The sequence below is a fragment of the Syngnathus floridae genome, chromosome 13, assembly GCF_059516105.1.
Source record: "Syngnathus floridae isolate MCC-2025c chromosome 13, RoL_Sflo_1.0, whole genome shotgun sequence".
In the NCBI taxonomy this organism is placed as follows: Eukaryota; Metazoa; Chordata; class Actinopteri; order Syngnathiformes; family Syngnathidae; genus Syngnathus; species Syngnathus floridae.
This window is the reverse complement of record NC_142425.1, coordinates 12,633,232-12,648,859: the sequence shown is the minus strand read 5'-3', so window position 1 is coordinate 12,648,859 and position 15,628 is coordinate 12,633,232. Positions and strand designations below refer to the sequence as shown.

At 45.9% G+C, this 15,628-nt stretch overlaps 1 protein-coding gene across 3 annotated transcripts; it reads right to left on the bottom strand.

Annotated features, from left to right (window-relative positions):
* Window positions 1-54: 54 nt before the first annotated feature.
* On the bottom strand, window positions 55-15,617 carry sned1 (sushi, nidogen and EGF-like domains 1). 3 transcript variants are annotated; one of them, XM_088393163.1, is made up of 32 exons: window positions 14,759-15,617; window positions 10,792-11,079; window positions 10,591-10,731; window positions 10,349-10,511; window positions 10,156-10,281; window positions 9,960-10,073; window positions 9,578-9,691; window positions 9,245-9,358; window positions 9,087-9,134; window positions 8,911-9,021; window positions 7,256-7,348; window positions 7,052-7,186; window positions 6,502-6,621; window positions 6,310-6,426; window positions 6,019-6,159; window positions 5,129-5,302; window positions 4,932-5,045; window positions 4,755-4,868; window positions 4,552-4,665; window positions 4,329-4,445; window positions 3,951-4,244; window positions 3,577-3,766; window positions 3,187-3,299; window positions 2,817-3,095; window positions 2,646-2,742; window positions 2,487-2,578; window positions 2,004-2,105; window positions 1,766-1,885; window positions 1,151-1,238; window positions 792-871; window positions 673-706; window positions 55-592 (listed from the first exon to the last, which is right to left on the bottom strand). In XM_088393163.1, the coding sequence occupies exons 1-31, from the start codon at window positions 14,969-14,971 to the stop codon at window positions 675-677; spliced, it is 4,158 nt and encodes a 1,385-aa protein (XP_088249289.1). In that variant the 5' UTR covers window positions 14,972-15,617; the 3' UTR covers window positions 55-592; window positions 673-674. The 3 variants fall into 3 exon arrangements, with proteins under 3 accessions (XP_088249289.1, XP_088249290.1, XP_088249292.1); XM_088393164.1 differs by having other exon boundaries at window positions 673-700; XM_088393166.1 differs by having other exon boundaries at window positions 2,496-2,578.
* Window positions 15,618-15,628: the final 11 nt, after the last annotated feature.

Genomic DNA, 15,628 nt, shown 5'->3' with positions numbered 1-15,628 from the left:
AAATCATTACGTCACATACCTAAATATTGATTCACTGTCACACATATGCTCAAGTATCACTTTACCTGCTGTGGTAATTTTTATTGGTTAAAAGGTTTACAAAAAGTAACAACTTCAATATAAATTATGCAATTCATCCATATGTACGCTATTCGGGTATTATAAATGTGCTTGTACTGTAAAAAAAAAAAAGTTATTACTGTCAGAATAAAAGGCTGCAACCCAATGGACATTTTAACATTTTTATTATTAAAATATTCACCTACAAAATTGGCCTATGAACACTATGTACAGCATAACGAGCAGCGATGCCTGCTAATACATAAAAATAACAATAATAATAATAACAATAATAATCAAGCTATTTTACAAAGAAAACACTGCGCCATCATCAGAGATAGGAAGAGATGAATTTTTGCAATTCGCAAGGAGATTGTCAGAGTTCTGGAGCCTGAAATGTTACAGGATGTCCATCAACAACACCAGCAGAACCTCGTCTTATCTTATCTTGCAACCAGCTAGTTCACGGACATTATTAACAACAACATGGACATTTCCATAGGTACGGTTCTTGTGCTGGCCTTCAAATGTTCTAGAATTAAAAAAAAAAAAAAACATCAGATGCGGGTTTTGGGCCCTTTGTGATCATTGGTTAAAGCAAAGCAGACTAACCTTCACTGTTGTCTGCTTGTTCGTCTGACTGTTATTATGGGAGATGAGAAGATTGGAAATTTGTATTTTTTTTTTTAAAATTGAATTTATTATTACTGTAACATCAGATCCAAACTCACCCTGACTTTTCTGTTGAAGCGTCGATTCGCAAACCTCTTGGTAGCAAACATCTTGTTGTACCTTATATGTTCTTTTGTACCTGCAAGAACAACAAAAGGAAGAATGGAGGATTAGAAAAAAAAAAAGCCAGGCTGAGAATAGTCACAATCTTATGAGGAGTCTTTTTTTAAAGCAATAGAATAACATTAAAGTTGAAATTCAAAGAGGGACATTTTTTCTTGAGTGTATTGTTTTTTTTTTACTCTTTAACATTCCAGGAGTTGTTTCTGTATTAGTAATATGAGTGGCAATTTAAAGTATGTATTTTGAATAATTCTTGAACATTTTTTCAAATAAGATCACGAAGGGGGATACTTACACGTAATGGCAGACGTCGCCCTCCCACACGGGCTCGCTCTTTGTCTCTGAGTAGAGGCGGGTGCACGGGTGAGGCACTCGCTGGCACGCTGCGCAAAAACAAAATTTGCTTGATTTAGCTTTTTTTTTTACTCTGACCAACTTTATTTTTGCCTCCCAAAAAGTTCTTGTATCTTCGCTAAATATTTTTTTTTTTTGCTGATGTTAAAAAAAATCCTCTGGGTGACAATACAAAGAGAGCTCTTCTAGGTTTTGCACCACAGACCCATCTGACCACAAGCTAAAAATCCTACTCAGAAAGCAGCAAGCCACAGTGTGAAGAAAAGAAACCCTTGACTTGTCACTTTGGTCACCATGTGTCAAAGTCCAAGAAGTTTCAATTGCCATGTGACAAGTAAGGGGGGTGATTAAAGTCTTCTGTGGGGTAAGTTCAAATCCAGGACAAAAGTCAACACACTTGATTTATTTGTTTATTCTACATGAGTTTTAAGATTTTTTTACCTATGGGGTGGTTCTGAAATGGATTCTTGGTTTCATGTACTAAGACCAAATAGAGGTGTGTGTGTGTGTGTGTGTGTGTGTGTGTGTGTGTGTGTGTGTGTGTGTGTCAACATACACAATTCACACTGTGCGCCTTTGAAACCAGTGGTGCAGTCGCAGACGTGCGAGTCGCCCCCGTTATTTCTGCATGTGCCGCCATTCAGGCAGGTCAAAGTGAGACAGTCCTGAGACGACTCTGAAACAAAACAAGCCTATTTGATATCATCACTACCCGAAAAATACCCAAGATTTCTCGATATCCAAAGCAACATGGTGGTCCAAATCTTCAAGTTGAATGATGGGGCGACACCTACCGAGTTTCGCCCCGGATGTGGTCTCCTCTTGAATCTCCAGCGCCAGGCTGATTTTGTTTGTGGTCTCCTCCATCCTCTCCAATCGAACCGGCGGTTGGGGTTCTGCCAAGTAAAAATATCATTCTTAAAAAAAAAAAAAAAAAAGCTTCACAAATTTACAGTGACTTGAATTGAGGAGCAAGAGTCACCATTTTGGAGTTGATGATGTCATCGGCAGCATAATTCAATTAGCAAAGCATAACAACACATCTTAACATGTCAAAAAAAAAAAGAGATCATTTTGCCTAATCTAGAGACACACATGGAACGACTTAAGCGAGAGATTTTTTTTGGGGGGGGCCTCCTTAACGTAAACAAATGTCACACAAACATGCAGATGTAGAAAACATAAAATGGGTGGAAATACTGAAATGGCCAAAACTACATCGATGTACAACAAAATATTACGTAGTTGAAAGTTTTTAAATCCACAAAGTGTTTTACTTTGCTTACTGGGCCGATGTCGAATGGCTTTTCTTGGTAAGTGTGTGAACTTGGCTGTGATCTTTCCTCTCCTGTCAATCAGTTCAGTGTATCTGGAGAGAACATCCATGTCAGTATAACTAGAATTTTTTGGTATTATCTTTTTGGGTATTTTCCCACCTTGGTTCCGGGCCACCTCCCTGGTTCTGAGGCTGAGACAGCCTTCGTCCTTCCTTAATCGGTCGTTCTCTTCTTCCGGGCCTGGCTTCCATCGGCACTGAGCCCAAAGAAATAATCATTTCAAGAAATTCATTTAAATGTCAAATTGTCAGGTGGACTTGTGCTACCCACAGGTGGTGAAGTCCAGGTACTGAGGCTGGCTGTGGATCTGCTCCTGTCCCACCTTCTTGACGGAGGTGAGGGCGAGGCGGTAGAGCTGAGCCGGCGTCAGTTCTCGGAGCGTGTACGAGCCCACCAGGCCGCCGGGCAGAAAGCGGCTCCTGGTGGTCAGCCCTCGCGTCACGTTCACCACAAAGCCGTCCGAAACCAGCCCCGGGTGGCGGGTCCAGGTAATAGCGGCCGAGTTCGCGGTCACGTGGGCCAGCGACAAGTTCTGTGGGGGGGAGGGCCCTGCAGGCAACACCACAAAACAAATTAAATGTATATTCTTGAAATTGGCAGGGAAATAAATCAATTCTATCTGTAAAAAAAGGTTTCCTACGGGTCCAAAAGTGCAAGGGTCCTGCCGAGTGGCTTGTGGAGGGAAACTCATCGGGTCTGAGTCCACTTTGCGCCAACACGTCCACCGTGTACTTGTGGGCAGGAAGCAGAGAACTGAAAAGATCATGACAGTAGACGTTACATTACATAGAGTTGTGCAACACCACCCTCTAGCGGTAAGAACAAAAACACACTTTGGCCAAGCAGAGCATTTTAATTACTGCCTACTGGCTCTGGGATTTATCCAACTTTAAAAGGTCGGTAGTTAAGTAGCTAGCTATTTAGTAGTTAAAAAGTAGGCAGCTAGCTAGTTGGTGGGTAGAATTGAAGGTTACGAGGTAGGTTGCTAAGTAGGTAGATAGTTGGGTTTGTGACTGGTTCAGGGTCTGACCTGAAGGTAAGTTCGCTGGTGGTGGTGTTGAGCAGGACTGTCTGCGTTTGACCACCGTCTTCAGATGTTAGCGTGACTCGAATCCTGCTGACGGGCGCGTGTCGAGTGGCCTTGAGGTTGAGGCTCCAGCTCAGCCGCACGTCATACGCCGTCACGTTCAGCACCTGAAGATGCTCCACCCGCCGAGGCCCTTTTAGAAAACAAACAATACCGTCAACATGAGTATAACCGCTTGACGGAAAAACGATGAGACGCTACTGAAATGCTTTCACGCACGATTTCAGTATACGAGCGCATTTCAGAGTATTAGACGAACATATTTCAGCGGTGAGCCTTTTCGTAGTATCTGTGAGAAAAGTGTGTCTGCCACTGACTGGTGCGTATGAGAGCGGTGGCTGGCCTGCTGACGTGGTCGCTGTTGGCGTTGCGCTTGATGGAGTAGGTGGAGATGTTGTAGAGCAGGCCGGGCACCAGACTTCGCAGAACGTGCCGTCGGCTCTGCCGGTCCAAAAAGTCGACCTTGCGGGCGCCGCCGCGGCCGTGCGGCGCGTACGTCACCACGAAGCCGCTCAGCCACGCCGTAGAAGACGCCTCCGGCTGGTCCCAACGTAGCTCCAACTCGCTCTCTTCCACACGCTGTACGTGCAGGCCGGAGGGGGGCAGCAGATCTAGGAACAAGTTAGGGAGCCAGGTAAAAAATAAATCAATCAAAACTTCTAAATAGCACATAAACTCAAATAAAGACATCCAACCTTTCTCACAGTCTTTCCCGGTGTGTCCGGCTTTGCACACACAGTCGTAGTTGCCTCTTCTGTCACTTCTGCACTCCCCCCTCCTCCCGCAAGGGTGTAGCACGCAAGGGTCCTCCACTAGGGGGCGACAGAGTCAAACACTTGTGACAGCGCTGCTCCCAAACAAAGTGTGTGAACTGGCTGAACTTGAGCAAGATGAGAGGGAGGAGGGAAAGTCACTTACACATCTGGCACCGGTCGCCGAAGAAGCCATCCTTGCATGTGCACGCGTACGTCCGCTTGGAGGCCCGACACACGCCGCCGTTCAGACACGGGTTGGACTCGCAGCTGTCCTGCTCTACGCACACGCACACAAACACACACAACAAGCATGTTTGAGGTCTTTGTTTTGTAACGAATAATACAGTCAGTATGTTTTATGTGTACCCGTTTGGCAGTGGCGTCCTTTGAGGCCCACCGGACAACGACACAAATAGGACCCCGGCTGGTTCTCGCAGGTTCCTCCGTTCTTGCACGGCTCCGACAAGCACTCGTTGACGTCTTACATAGAATAGAGTGCAAATTAGAAATAATTCGACCTGACAAATATAATGAAGCACTTACCTGTCTGACATTGGTTTCCATCATAGCCTCGCTCACAGTCGCAAACGTAAGAGCCTCCGTGGTTGCGACACGTCCCGCCGTTGATGCACGGCTCGGATAAGCAGCCGTTGAGTTCTGGAGGAAGGATAGAACTAACTAGTATCTTTTGTTTTATGGGAATTCATTTGAGGATTGGATTGTGGGTTGTTGTGATGCACCTTCGCAGACGGGAGGCTGGCTCCAGTCGCCCTGGACGCCGCAGACACTTTGCGTGGCTCTGGGCACCGCCACGTATCCCGCCCGGCACAGGTAAACGGCCACCGATCCCGGCAAGGTGGACAAGAACTGAACGTCGGCGTGCTCCACCTGCGGTGGCGGCCCGCAACCCATCTCTGGAATAATCAAGTGGCGTTTGTTAGCAAGAAAGAACGAGAAAAAAAAGGAATTCTTAAGAAGAAAAAACAGATTTGCAAAAACAATTTTGTATTTTTTTGTACGACAAAAGTTTGGAAGCTGCTTCCTGAGTCATGTTTCCATTGTCACTTGTTGCTAGGCAGATTTCATTGGGCTCAATCCCACCGGAAAACCAGTGGAAATAAAATGTTACCTGGCAGCCACTTCAATTGAGCTTATGAATGACAAACAAGGATCTTTTCTTTTTTTTACCACGTTGATTTGAAGATGAAATCACTCAATTAAATATTGCAAAAAGTTACCACCAGGACATGGCACTAGCAACAGGGGCACATTGAGACTAAAATGAGCTTGGCCTCAATGCTCATATGTCCTGGACTTTGACTTGAAATAACTTTTACTCGCTTGCTACTTGTACACGGGCTTGTGCCGCTACAGGGCAGCAACCACGCTAAGATTAGCGTCACATGGACACGGCCAGGGTCATCGGAGCGCCACGAGGTTGCGTCAGATTAGAGGTGGAATCGGACCAAAATATTGTCCTATTTTGGGGCAGCGTGTAACATTACAAAATTGAAGTAAAAATGATGGTGAAGGAAAAAAAAAAGGCGCTTTTCCTTTTTATAGGAACAACATTGGTTGCAAAAAAAACTATAAATAAAACAAGATTGTTTTGGGGTAAAAGATGGCTGACCTGCGTGACGGTGCGTGGCAGTGTTGACCTCACAATGTCTTCCGGTGAAGAAGTCGGTACACTCGCACTTGTACTTCCCGATATAGTGGAAGCACGTCCCTCCATTCACGCAAGGACTGGATGCGCACGGATCTGGCTTCCCTAAATGACAAAAATTCATAAAAAAAAAAAAATGAAAGCATTCGGTGCATCTGGAACATATCTGGTACTTTTCCGGATTGTATGTTTCAGTGCCCCCGCCCCCCTCAGTGGTTACAGCCTCATTTTAAAATCCATTAAGGGCCCACTCACCCACTTCACAGTGCTTTCCGGTGAACCTGTATGGGCACACACATCTGTAGCTGCCCGCTTCCTCCCTGCACGAGCCCCCGTTGCGACACGGACCGGAGGCGCACGTATTGAGTCGCACTAAAACCACATGTAGGTAACATTTGCTCATTTTTGTGACTTTGTCGGCTTGCCCACCCTAATTGATGTCGGTACCTTTCTCGCAGTGTTTGCCCCAGTGTCCGTGGGTGCACTGGCACGTGTAGCCGCCGTCTCGCTCGTAGCAGTAGCCGCCGTTGAGACACGGGCTCGAGTCGCAGACGGATTGGGGCTGTACTGAAAAACACAAAGCGACACTTGACTGTGTTCCTTCCTTCCGTCTGGCTGTTCAAACCTGCCTGCCGAGAGCTATTTGAGCAGATTGGAAAAATTAAAGAAAATGTTTATCAATATTACACCTTGAAAATAAAATGATTAAATTAAAAAAAAAAGATTTTATTTTATCTCGAATACAACTTTATTCTACAAAGATATATGAACCAAACAAATACACTGGATGTTTGTAAACGTCTTAGTGGCCTTGAAAATGTGACTGAAAATGTTTATAAACATTACAACTTTTGTTATTTGAAAATAAAATGACTAAATAAAAAAAAAAATCTCCATTGAAATAGTTTAATTAATCAAGAATACAACTTTATTCTACATAAATATGAACCAAACAAATACACTCGATGTCTTAGTGGCCTTGAATGAGCACTCTTACCATAAGGGTAAAAGTCCTGCTGGTCCAGTTCTGCAGCGCTGGTCTGACACGTGCACAGGTACGCACCCCCGTATTCCAAACACGGACCCCCGTCGGGACACGGATGATTGTTGTTGCACGGCGTCTGCGTCACCTCTGAGCGCAAATCACAAAATCACCAACAGGCCACTTCGAAACAATAAACGGGGTCGAGTCCAGACTTACCGAATTGGCAGTAGAGTCCCGTGTAGGAGGCGGGACATTTACACGTCCCGTTGCTATCCACACAGACGCCGCCATTCTGACACAGACATTGCTCTGCAGAAAAATAGCAAAAAGTTAGCGAGTGGATTTGGGTGCTGATCCAAATGTAAACAAAAGGCAGGCTGCGAGCTGGAATGGTGAATGAATGGCGACCATCTGTAGTGAATAGCGAGCGTCTTTCATCTTGTTATTGATTAGCTGCCATGTGACTTATTATTGTGTCAACGGTGAAGCGCATTCACACACTGTTCCCACAAAAAAAATATTTTCTGCTACTTGACATTCTACTGCTTCCACATTCCTCAACCGATTCGATTCATTCCGACATCCCGATGTATAAAATTCAAGTCATGAAGAATAATCACACCTTTTTCATGATTTCCTGAAAGACCTGGATGAGAAAGCTTTTTTTTTTTTTTGGGACTGTGAAGGAAATACCAGGTTTTCTTAAGATGGGACCCAAAGGCGGCAAGTACAATGAAAACAGCAGGGGCCCTAAAATTGAACCCTTTGGAACACCAGTGGGAGAGCGAGCGGGACAACTAACACAAAAAAGTTCTCGATCCTAATTGAAGGCGGAGGAAGCAGCCGTATCACGCAAAAGAAAAATGCCTTGAAGTTTATTCCTCTCGTGATACGGAACCGATGTGGCGAGAACCCTGGGGCCCATTAGCGGTAGCTTCATTAGCACGACGTGCTCTTTCATTGGCTACCTTTGAAGCCATGAGGCGCTCGCTGATGTCCTGCTTGCTTTTCTTTTCTTTTTCTTTTTTTTTTTGCTCCACTTGCCGTTCCAAGAAAAGCATTTGGGAAGATTTAGGAGACGCTTAGTTGCGCTAAGGGGTGACAAGTTGCATGCTGTTTGCCGAAGCGCCGCTATCAAAGAGCTTTACCACGGCGAGGCACGATATGCTGCTGGGTTCTGCTCTCTCGCCGCCGCAAATCAACATAGAAACACTTGATATTCTCCACATGGCTTTTTTGGATTAAGAGGTAAGTCAAAGCGTCAAGGTTTTAGTCGGATTTTACGATCGCAGCGGGGTCAAACGCATCAAATACCAGAAAGCTGAATATTGATGCATCTACATTTTTTTTGCTTCCAATTCAATGAACATATAGCAATAATTTTTTGGGGGCTTGAAAATTTGAATAGTTATTTTTTGCCACACTGTAAAAAATATTTGATATCCTTAAAAAGTAGGAATTTACTCTTGCAGTATGATTTGGTCTCTGCATTCCGAATACGACACGACTCGTTTTCCCTTTTTTCTCCAAAATTGCGTCTGTGTTTTGATACTCAGTGTGGCGTGCTGGCCGTGCTCCAGAGGAGCAAATAAGTAGCCTCATATTTGTGCAGCGGGAAGCAATGACTGAATACCACAGATTGCGGCATCCCCTCATAAACAAACATTTGGCCGTCTAGACAAAAGCGCTTCCTCTTTTGTTGGTAAACTCATAAAGAATGCTCCATAAAAGAAATATTTACAGGAGGCAGCCCGCCTAACCCTCGGGTCAACTCAAATGTGTCGGTACGGATAATTACAACGATGCATCAGCATGCTACCTCTTCCAAGGCAGCGGGTGGAATTCCAAGGTCCGGACACAGACAGGCTTACCTTGGCACATGTCGCCGTAGTATCCCGGAGCACACGAGCACCGGTGTGCGCCGGAATCGCCGTCCGATTGGCAGATCCTGTTCTCGCCGCATTCGTCCTGCTGGCACGAGCCTACAGGCAAAGACAAAAATAAAAAAAAAAGAAGACAACAAAAATGTGGGCAAAGTTGAGCTCACCAGTTTGGTTTTTGGACTCGGTTGAATTGAATTGAAGCTCCATTAGCTCTGTGGGGAACAAAATGATAATTCAATTAATAATTAGGTCACGTCATGTGACAACACAGAAGCCAAAAAGGTCTTTTTTGTTGTTGTTGAAAATTTGACCTGAATTTCACCTGACTCACAGACGACTCCTGTGAACGGAGCGGGACAAAGACAGGTAAAGTTGAAGCCGTGATTGACGCACTGGCCTCCGTTCAAGCAAGGCTGCGAGTCGCACTTGTCCATTTCTACGACAGAAAATGACACAAAATCAAATTATTATTGGACTACAAAATAAAACTGATTGGAAGTACAATGATGCTAATTTCTATTAGCCCATCTATGGGGTTTCACATCACATGATAGCATAAAGCTAAGAGTAGTTTCATTTTCTTGTTTGTGCCAGTTTTAGACGCTTAAGTGTCCAACTTTTGTGTATATTTGTTGACTGTCAAACTGCGTCCCACCTGTCTGGCACAGCACGCCAGTGTAGCCCGGCTGGCACACGCAGGTGAAATTGTCAGCAGTCTGCACGCACAGAGCGCCGTTGAGGCACGGCCCGTCCCTGCACTCATCCACATCTGCAACGGAATGTTACATCCATATTTCAATATTTACTCAGCCGATTGATATATCCGCCACGCGGCTCCCCTCGTGCTGCAAATATGCGCCGCTGGCCGTCAAAGAAAGTATCACAAGAGGTCGGTCGGATACATCTTCACATCGCCCGGCTGTGGGAATGTTCACGAGAACGCCGCAGAATTCAAGAGCGAATTTCTCACATCTATTTATCAACTCATGTTGTTTTAATTCCTTTACTATAACTGCAATATTTTGCAGTGATGGTACCTGTTTCACACAGAGAGCCAGTGTATCCAGGTGGACACTGACAGGTGAAATTGTTGACGTGGTCTTGACACGTTCCTCCGTTCTTGCAGGGAAACGAAGCGCACTCGTCCACATCTGCAAAATACGGTGACGGCTTTTACAAATTCTGCGTTAGTGCCTGAAATGCACAGTCCGGACACAGGAAGGGCCGACTCACTGATCTGGCATCGGCGTCCGGTGAAGCCCGACAAGCAGGAGCAAGTGAACGAGGGATTTCCAGTGATGCAATCGTCGATGCAGCGGCCTCCGTTAAGGCAAGGCCTCAAGTGCGGGCACACTGACGCTGGAGGAACAAATCACCGCGTGAAAGGGACTCCTCGCCGTTGGTCAAAAGCCGGCGTCGTTCCTACCTGAGTTATTGCAGCCGCCCACCTCCACATTGATGTGGTCGATGCGAAAAACCCAGCGGCCCGGGAAGCCCACGTTGGTGGTGGTCTCCACCTGGGCCACGTCTTGGGTGCGCGAGCCGGGAATGTTGAAGTACCTTTTCCCGTCACCCGCGTTAAAACCTGCCTGGGGAAAGGCGGGAAGTGGGGTAGCCAATCAGAGTCGACTAACGAATCACAGTTTCCTCCCTTCTTTCCTTGCTTACCTGTGCTGCAATGCCTCCCAGGCCATTTGCGTCCCCCCCGCTACTGGCGTGCCTTCCGGTGGTCCAGGTGATGTTGTTGTACTGGAAGATGGTAAACGAGAGCTCGCCATCCGTGATGAGCACCACTTGGAATGTGTTCACCTGCAGACAAGAGAACCCGTTTGCATCTATACAATCATGGTTCGAGGGAGACGTCCATACCGGCGTGGTAGAACTGCCGCCATAAAAAGTGACTTGGTGCCAGGTGGAGACGAGCACCCAGGTGGCGTTGAAGTCAGGTAGGTCTGAGAAGTACATTCGGATGTCGGAGGACGCCCGGCGGAGGGTGAGCGGCTCGCGGCTCTGTCGGTAGAAGACGCGTCCCGCCCGCCGGTTATCCACGTCGGCCCAGAAAGGCGCCACGACTCGGCGGTCCCCGGCGATGGGGAACGCCACGGGGGTGAACTGGGACACCTCCCGAAGGAAAGACACCAGGCCGTTGTTGTTCACCTGTGGAGGAGAGAAGTGAATCATCAGTGATAGATGTTTGCACTTCCCCAATGGCAAACACATGCGAGGTTTATTTATTCCGAGGCAGCTGAGCAAACCGAGAGATTCTTAACTGGGAAGTCACTCGGGCGGATGGAAAGTTCACACGTCTTCCGCTCAATAATAATAATACATTTGATTTATAATTCATTTTAAAAAAACAAAAACTCAAAATGCTGATGACAGTTGGAAGCTTGGTAGGAAGGTAGCTAAGCCGGTTTGATCGGTAGATAATCGGTAGTTATGTGAGTAGGTAGGAAGGTTTGAAGGAGATGAACTTTGCATCTGCGCCCGCGTGGCCAAGCAGCATGTGACAACAAAAACATGAAGGGAGAGTCAGTGGAAGGCACCCGGCCAGCTTTGGCTTGACGCCTTCAAAACATCATTTGGTATAAAAACAGCCCAGGAAGTTTTATTTGGCTACAAGGACGGAAGCTCACTTAATGATCCCCAGCACGGTTTTCTTCCCCTTCGCATCAGCGGGATGGAGTGAGAACCTGGACTTCTGCGGAACACGGGCGCCGAGGTCAGCCCAATCCGATAGCGGGAGTCAGTCGGATTAAAAAGGACGCCTATTTGGGAGTTGTGAAGCTCCCACGCTAATCATGTGTTTCTGAGCCTTCCGATGACATTGGATAAACTGTACGTGAACACATCGACCATAAATATATATAGACGGAATTTATGAGCAACTGAGGACCTTTTGTCCGTGCAAGTGGTAGAAGTGTCTGAGGCTTTGCACTTATGTGAGAGAGTGAACGGGTTCAAGTGCTGCCCAGCGAAACAGAGCCAAGGTCAGACTCACAGGAGAAACATCTCTGTCCATATTTCTTTCAAAAAAAAATGAGGAGGATTGGTTAGGGGGAGTTTATTGAGTGGCGGACACATCCTGGATTTAGCTTGGGTGCGTTTCTGCCGGCATCGGCGCTTTTATGGAGCACAACAAACTTTGATGTGGTTTACGCCGGGCCAAAGCAAACCCGCCGAACGGAGGAGACCATGCCCAGGCGTCAACAGGAGGGGAAACACTACTTCTTTCTTGTCAAAAGACGGACGTTTCCGCTACTCCAAAGACTTTTCGGCACATAAATCCCTTTCAGAACAACTTTAATACGGTGCCGACTCTGCGGGTAATTGCGGGGCTCCTTTTTTAATTAAGGAAAATAGTCAGTTTATGTCTTGACAAATCTCGACAACTTGCTGCCAAACATAACAACGCACGGCAAGTGAGAACATCTCGCATCTCATTAACAAGCTTGTTTTGCTTCTTTTTTTCATATTTTCTTTCAAGCATCGTTTCCTGTTTTTTTTCACATTGCACAGGTGGCAAAAGTAAAAATATTTTTTAAACATAATGACATATTTTGTACCGTGCAGTTGATAACGAGACATAAGAGGGTTCCCCCAACTAAGAGCGCAACTTATTTTAACTCTCTGTGACTATGCTAAGCTAAGTGACATACAATATAGGCCTTGATGTAAAGTGAGTTGTGTCATTAGAAGATGTCAAAGGCTTCCCCTACTTGTTTTAGCACATTGCTCTTGTGCTAAGTTAAGCAATACATATATATCATGTGCATATATATATGAGTCATTACAAGTGAGCATAAGAGCCCCCCCCATGCATTCCCACTTCTTGTTTTAGCACCTAGTCGCTAGGCTACGCTAAGTGACAATAGTATATATAAATTTGAGTTGTGACATTACGGCGCAGTGGAAATAAGGTCAAAGGTGGTTTCCTAAATAAAACAAAATAAAAAGTTAAGTTAGTATAGTGGCTTTTCCGCTATCTATGCTACGCTAAGCTAAACTATTACCAACTTGTTCGGCTTGCTCAAAACAGAGCATTTAAAAAAAAAAAAACATCTTTAGAGATGAGCGCTTGCAGATGTTGGCCAGATATTCTGTGAGCTTCTACGTGCATGCATCATGTGTTTCACTCCTGGCACCGCCTACTTCTTCTTTCTCTCCACTTTCTCTCGCAATAAAAAGCGGCAGATCGTAACTATCTCTTGCTCACATCTGCTTCCAAACATGTGCTCTGTCCTCCCTGACCTTCACGCTCCCGAACCCCTGCGTTAAAATGTACGGTGAAGGAAAAAAAAAAAATGGGGGGCCACTCGGTTTTGGGAGCCGCGGCGCACGGGACTGACATCTGGGTTGCGTTAAGCCTTGATTGGTCATTTCTAAGATAAAGCAGCTGGACAGTTCCAGGGGGAAGACCCCTGCCATGTTATCTGAGGCGTGGGAGGAGGAGGGGGCGGGGGGGGCTTATGAGGGGGGGGGGGGATCCCACAGCAACATGTGAAAACTCCCCCACACAAAGCACAACAACACCGCGACAGCCTGCCTGGTTACCGAGGTTCCTTGTTTGTCAATCACAGTGGACGAAAATAAAGGCAGGGCAGAATATGGAAAGCACTTTCAGCATTTAGTCGATTCAGTCAATTTTATGATATTTATACAATTTAAGATGAGAGCATACAGTACAATATTGAAATTGTACATATACTATATTTCACTTTGATTTTTTTTCAATTATATGAATTATTTCTTATTTGTGAACTGTGCTTAGTGTTATATTTATTTTTATGGATTTTGTTTTTATTATTATACATTATATTATTGTTACATTTTTTTATTTTATAATATTTAGTTACATAAAAAAAAGATTTTTTCTTTATAGGGCTCTCTTTTGATATCCTTAGGTAAGCGCTACGGGAAAATTAAAGTTACATACCGAACAATTTTTTTTTTTTTTTTACATTTGAATAGGCTGCTAAGGTGACTAACTTGACTGACATGCCAATTGTTGCTGTGGTTCCTCAGCCTCCCCTGGTGGCCATTTGAAGATATGAGGAGGAAGAGGAGGAGGAGGAAGAGGAGGAGGAGGAGGAGGAGGAGATGCATCCGCACACAACAGGTGGTGCTGATTTAAGGAACATCAAAGTGTGTGCGTGAAAAGCCGGTGAAAAGTTCTTCTGCGGGTCGCACGATACGGCAAACATTTAATACGACAGAAATGAAGGTTACATGTACATGCACGCAAACATACACAAACAGATTTTTCAGCAAATAAAGATCATATTCTTTTATGGGAATAATGTCATTCTAAGTTTTTTTGCAGAAAAAGCTTTTGTAATATAAAATCGTATTTTTTTGACAGATATTTCAGCTTTAGGAAAACATCTTGGGTTTTTAGAAAAGTGAGATTCTTTTATATTTTCATTTTTCAACGGGTAGGTGTGGAAGGGGCTGACCCTGTTTGTGCGATAAAGTTTGTAAACGAGTGAAATGACGAACAGGTCCCTGTTGATTGTGGTTGCATCATTTTCGATTTGAGATCAGCACAACAGAGTTGAAGAGAAAGATTAGTGGGGGAATGGATTGAAAAATTTAGATTTCTTTTGTCACAGAACATGATTGAGATCACGAGACAACATTTTGAAACGTAACATTTTTGCAGTAGAAACACACACACACGGCAAAACATGCAGAAACTCTGCGGTGTAGCGGCTGGGCGCCAGCCCCCCTGCTCCGTCTCATCCCCCTGGAGTCCTGTCACTTTGCTTCGCCAAGTCCGCACAAGCACACACACATACACACACACACACACACTTAAAGACATAAACACACTTACATAGAGTCCCGTGTGCTTGTCTCCAAAGAAGGGGAACGCCACCGAGATGTCAAGGAGTCCCGAGCCTCCGTCGTCCTGGGCCACCGTCTGCGTGTCCCCCCGCTCCGGGCCGAAGGGGTAGAAGTCCTCCAGGGGCACGGCCGCCTCCGCCCCTCCAGGCGGCAGCAGCAACAGCAGCAGGGCGCACAGCAAGGAGGACAGCGGCTGCGGCATGGCCTCAGCCACCCTGGGGGGGTAGCGGATGGAGGAGGCCCTGACTCGAACCCAGCTCGGGAGGGGGGAACAAGCGGTCTCGGAGGGTCTCACGCTGGTCCTTCAGCTCCGCGGCGTGCGAGGAATACTGGGGATTCCTTGCATTCTGCTCTGGGAATGAACGAGCAGCAGCCGGAGCTGGAGCTGATGTTTAGTTTTGGTAAGTAAACAATCTTGCAATTTTTTTTTTTTTTTTTTCAAGGGGGTCCCCTGATGACTGAGCCTGTGAGATATCCTCAATAAAGCACTCTATTCTAAGCCTGCTAAAGGACTTCTTTCACAATTTAGCCACACCCCCTCCCCCCCACCAGCGGGGATAGACCACCTTGCATAATTAGCCGGTACCAGCCAATGGCGACGCGGGGGGCGGGTAACCGGAGCGCGGCCGGGGGCGGGGCTATGGAAATCAAAGCGCCGCTTGCAGCCCGGTCCGGCCGTTCAGGAGAGAGCGCACAAGGAGGCGTTCTCATGAAACGCCCGCACACACACGCTTTTGTGGTTTGTCAGCAGTTCATCCTCTCACAGCCACCACAACACTAAATCCACTTTTTTTTTTTTAAATTTAATGGTCAGCATGTTATGAAAGACACTTCTGTCCTGCTCGGAGTCCCTCCCCAA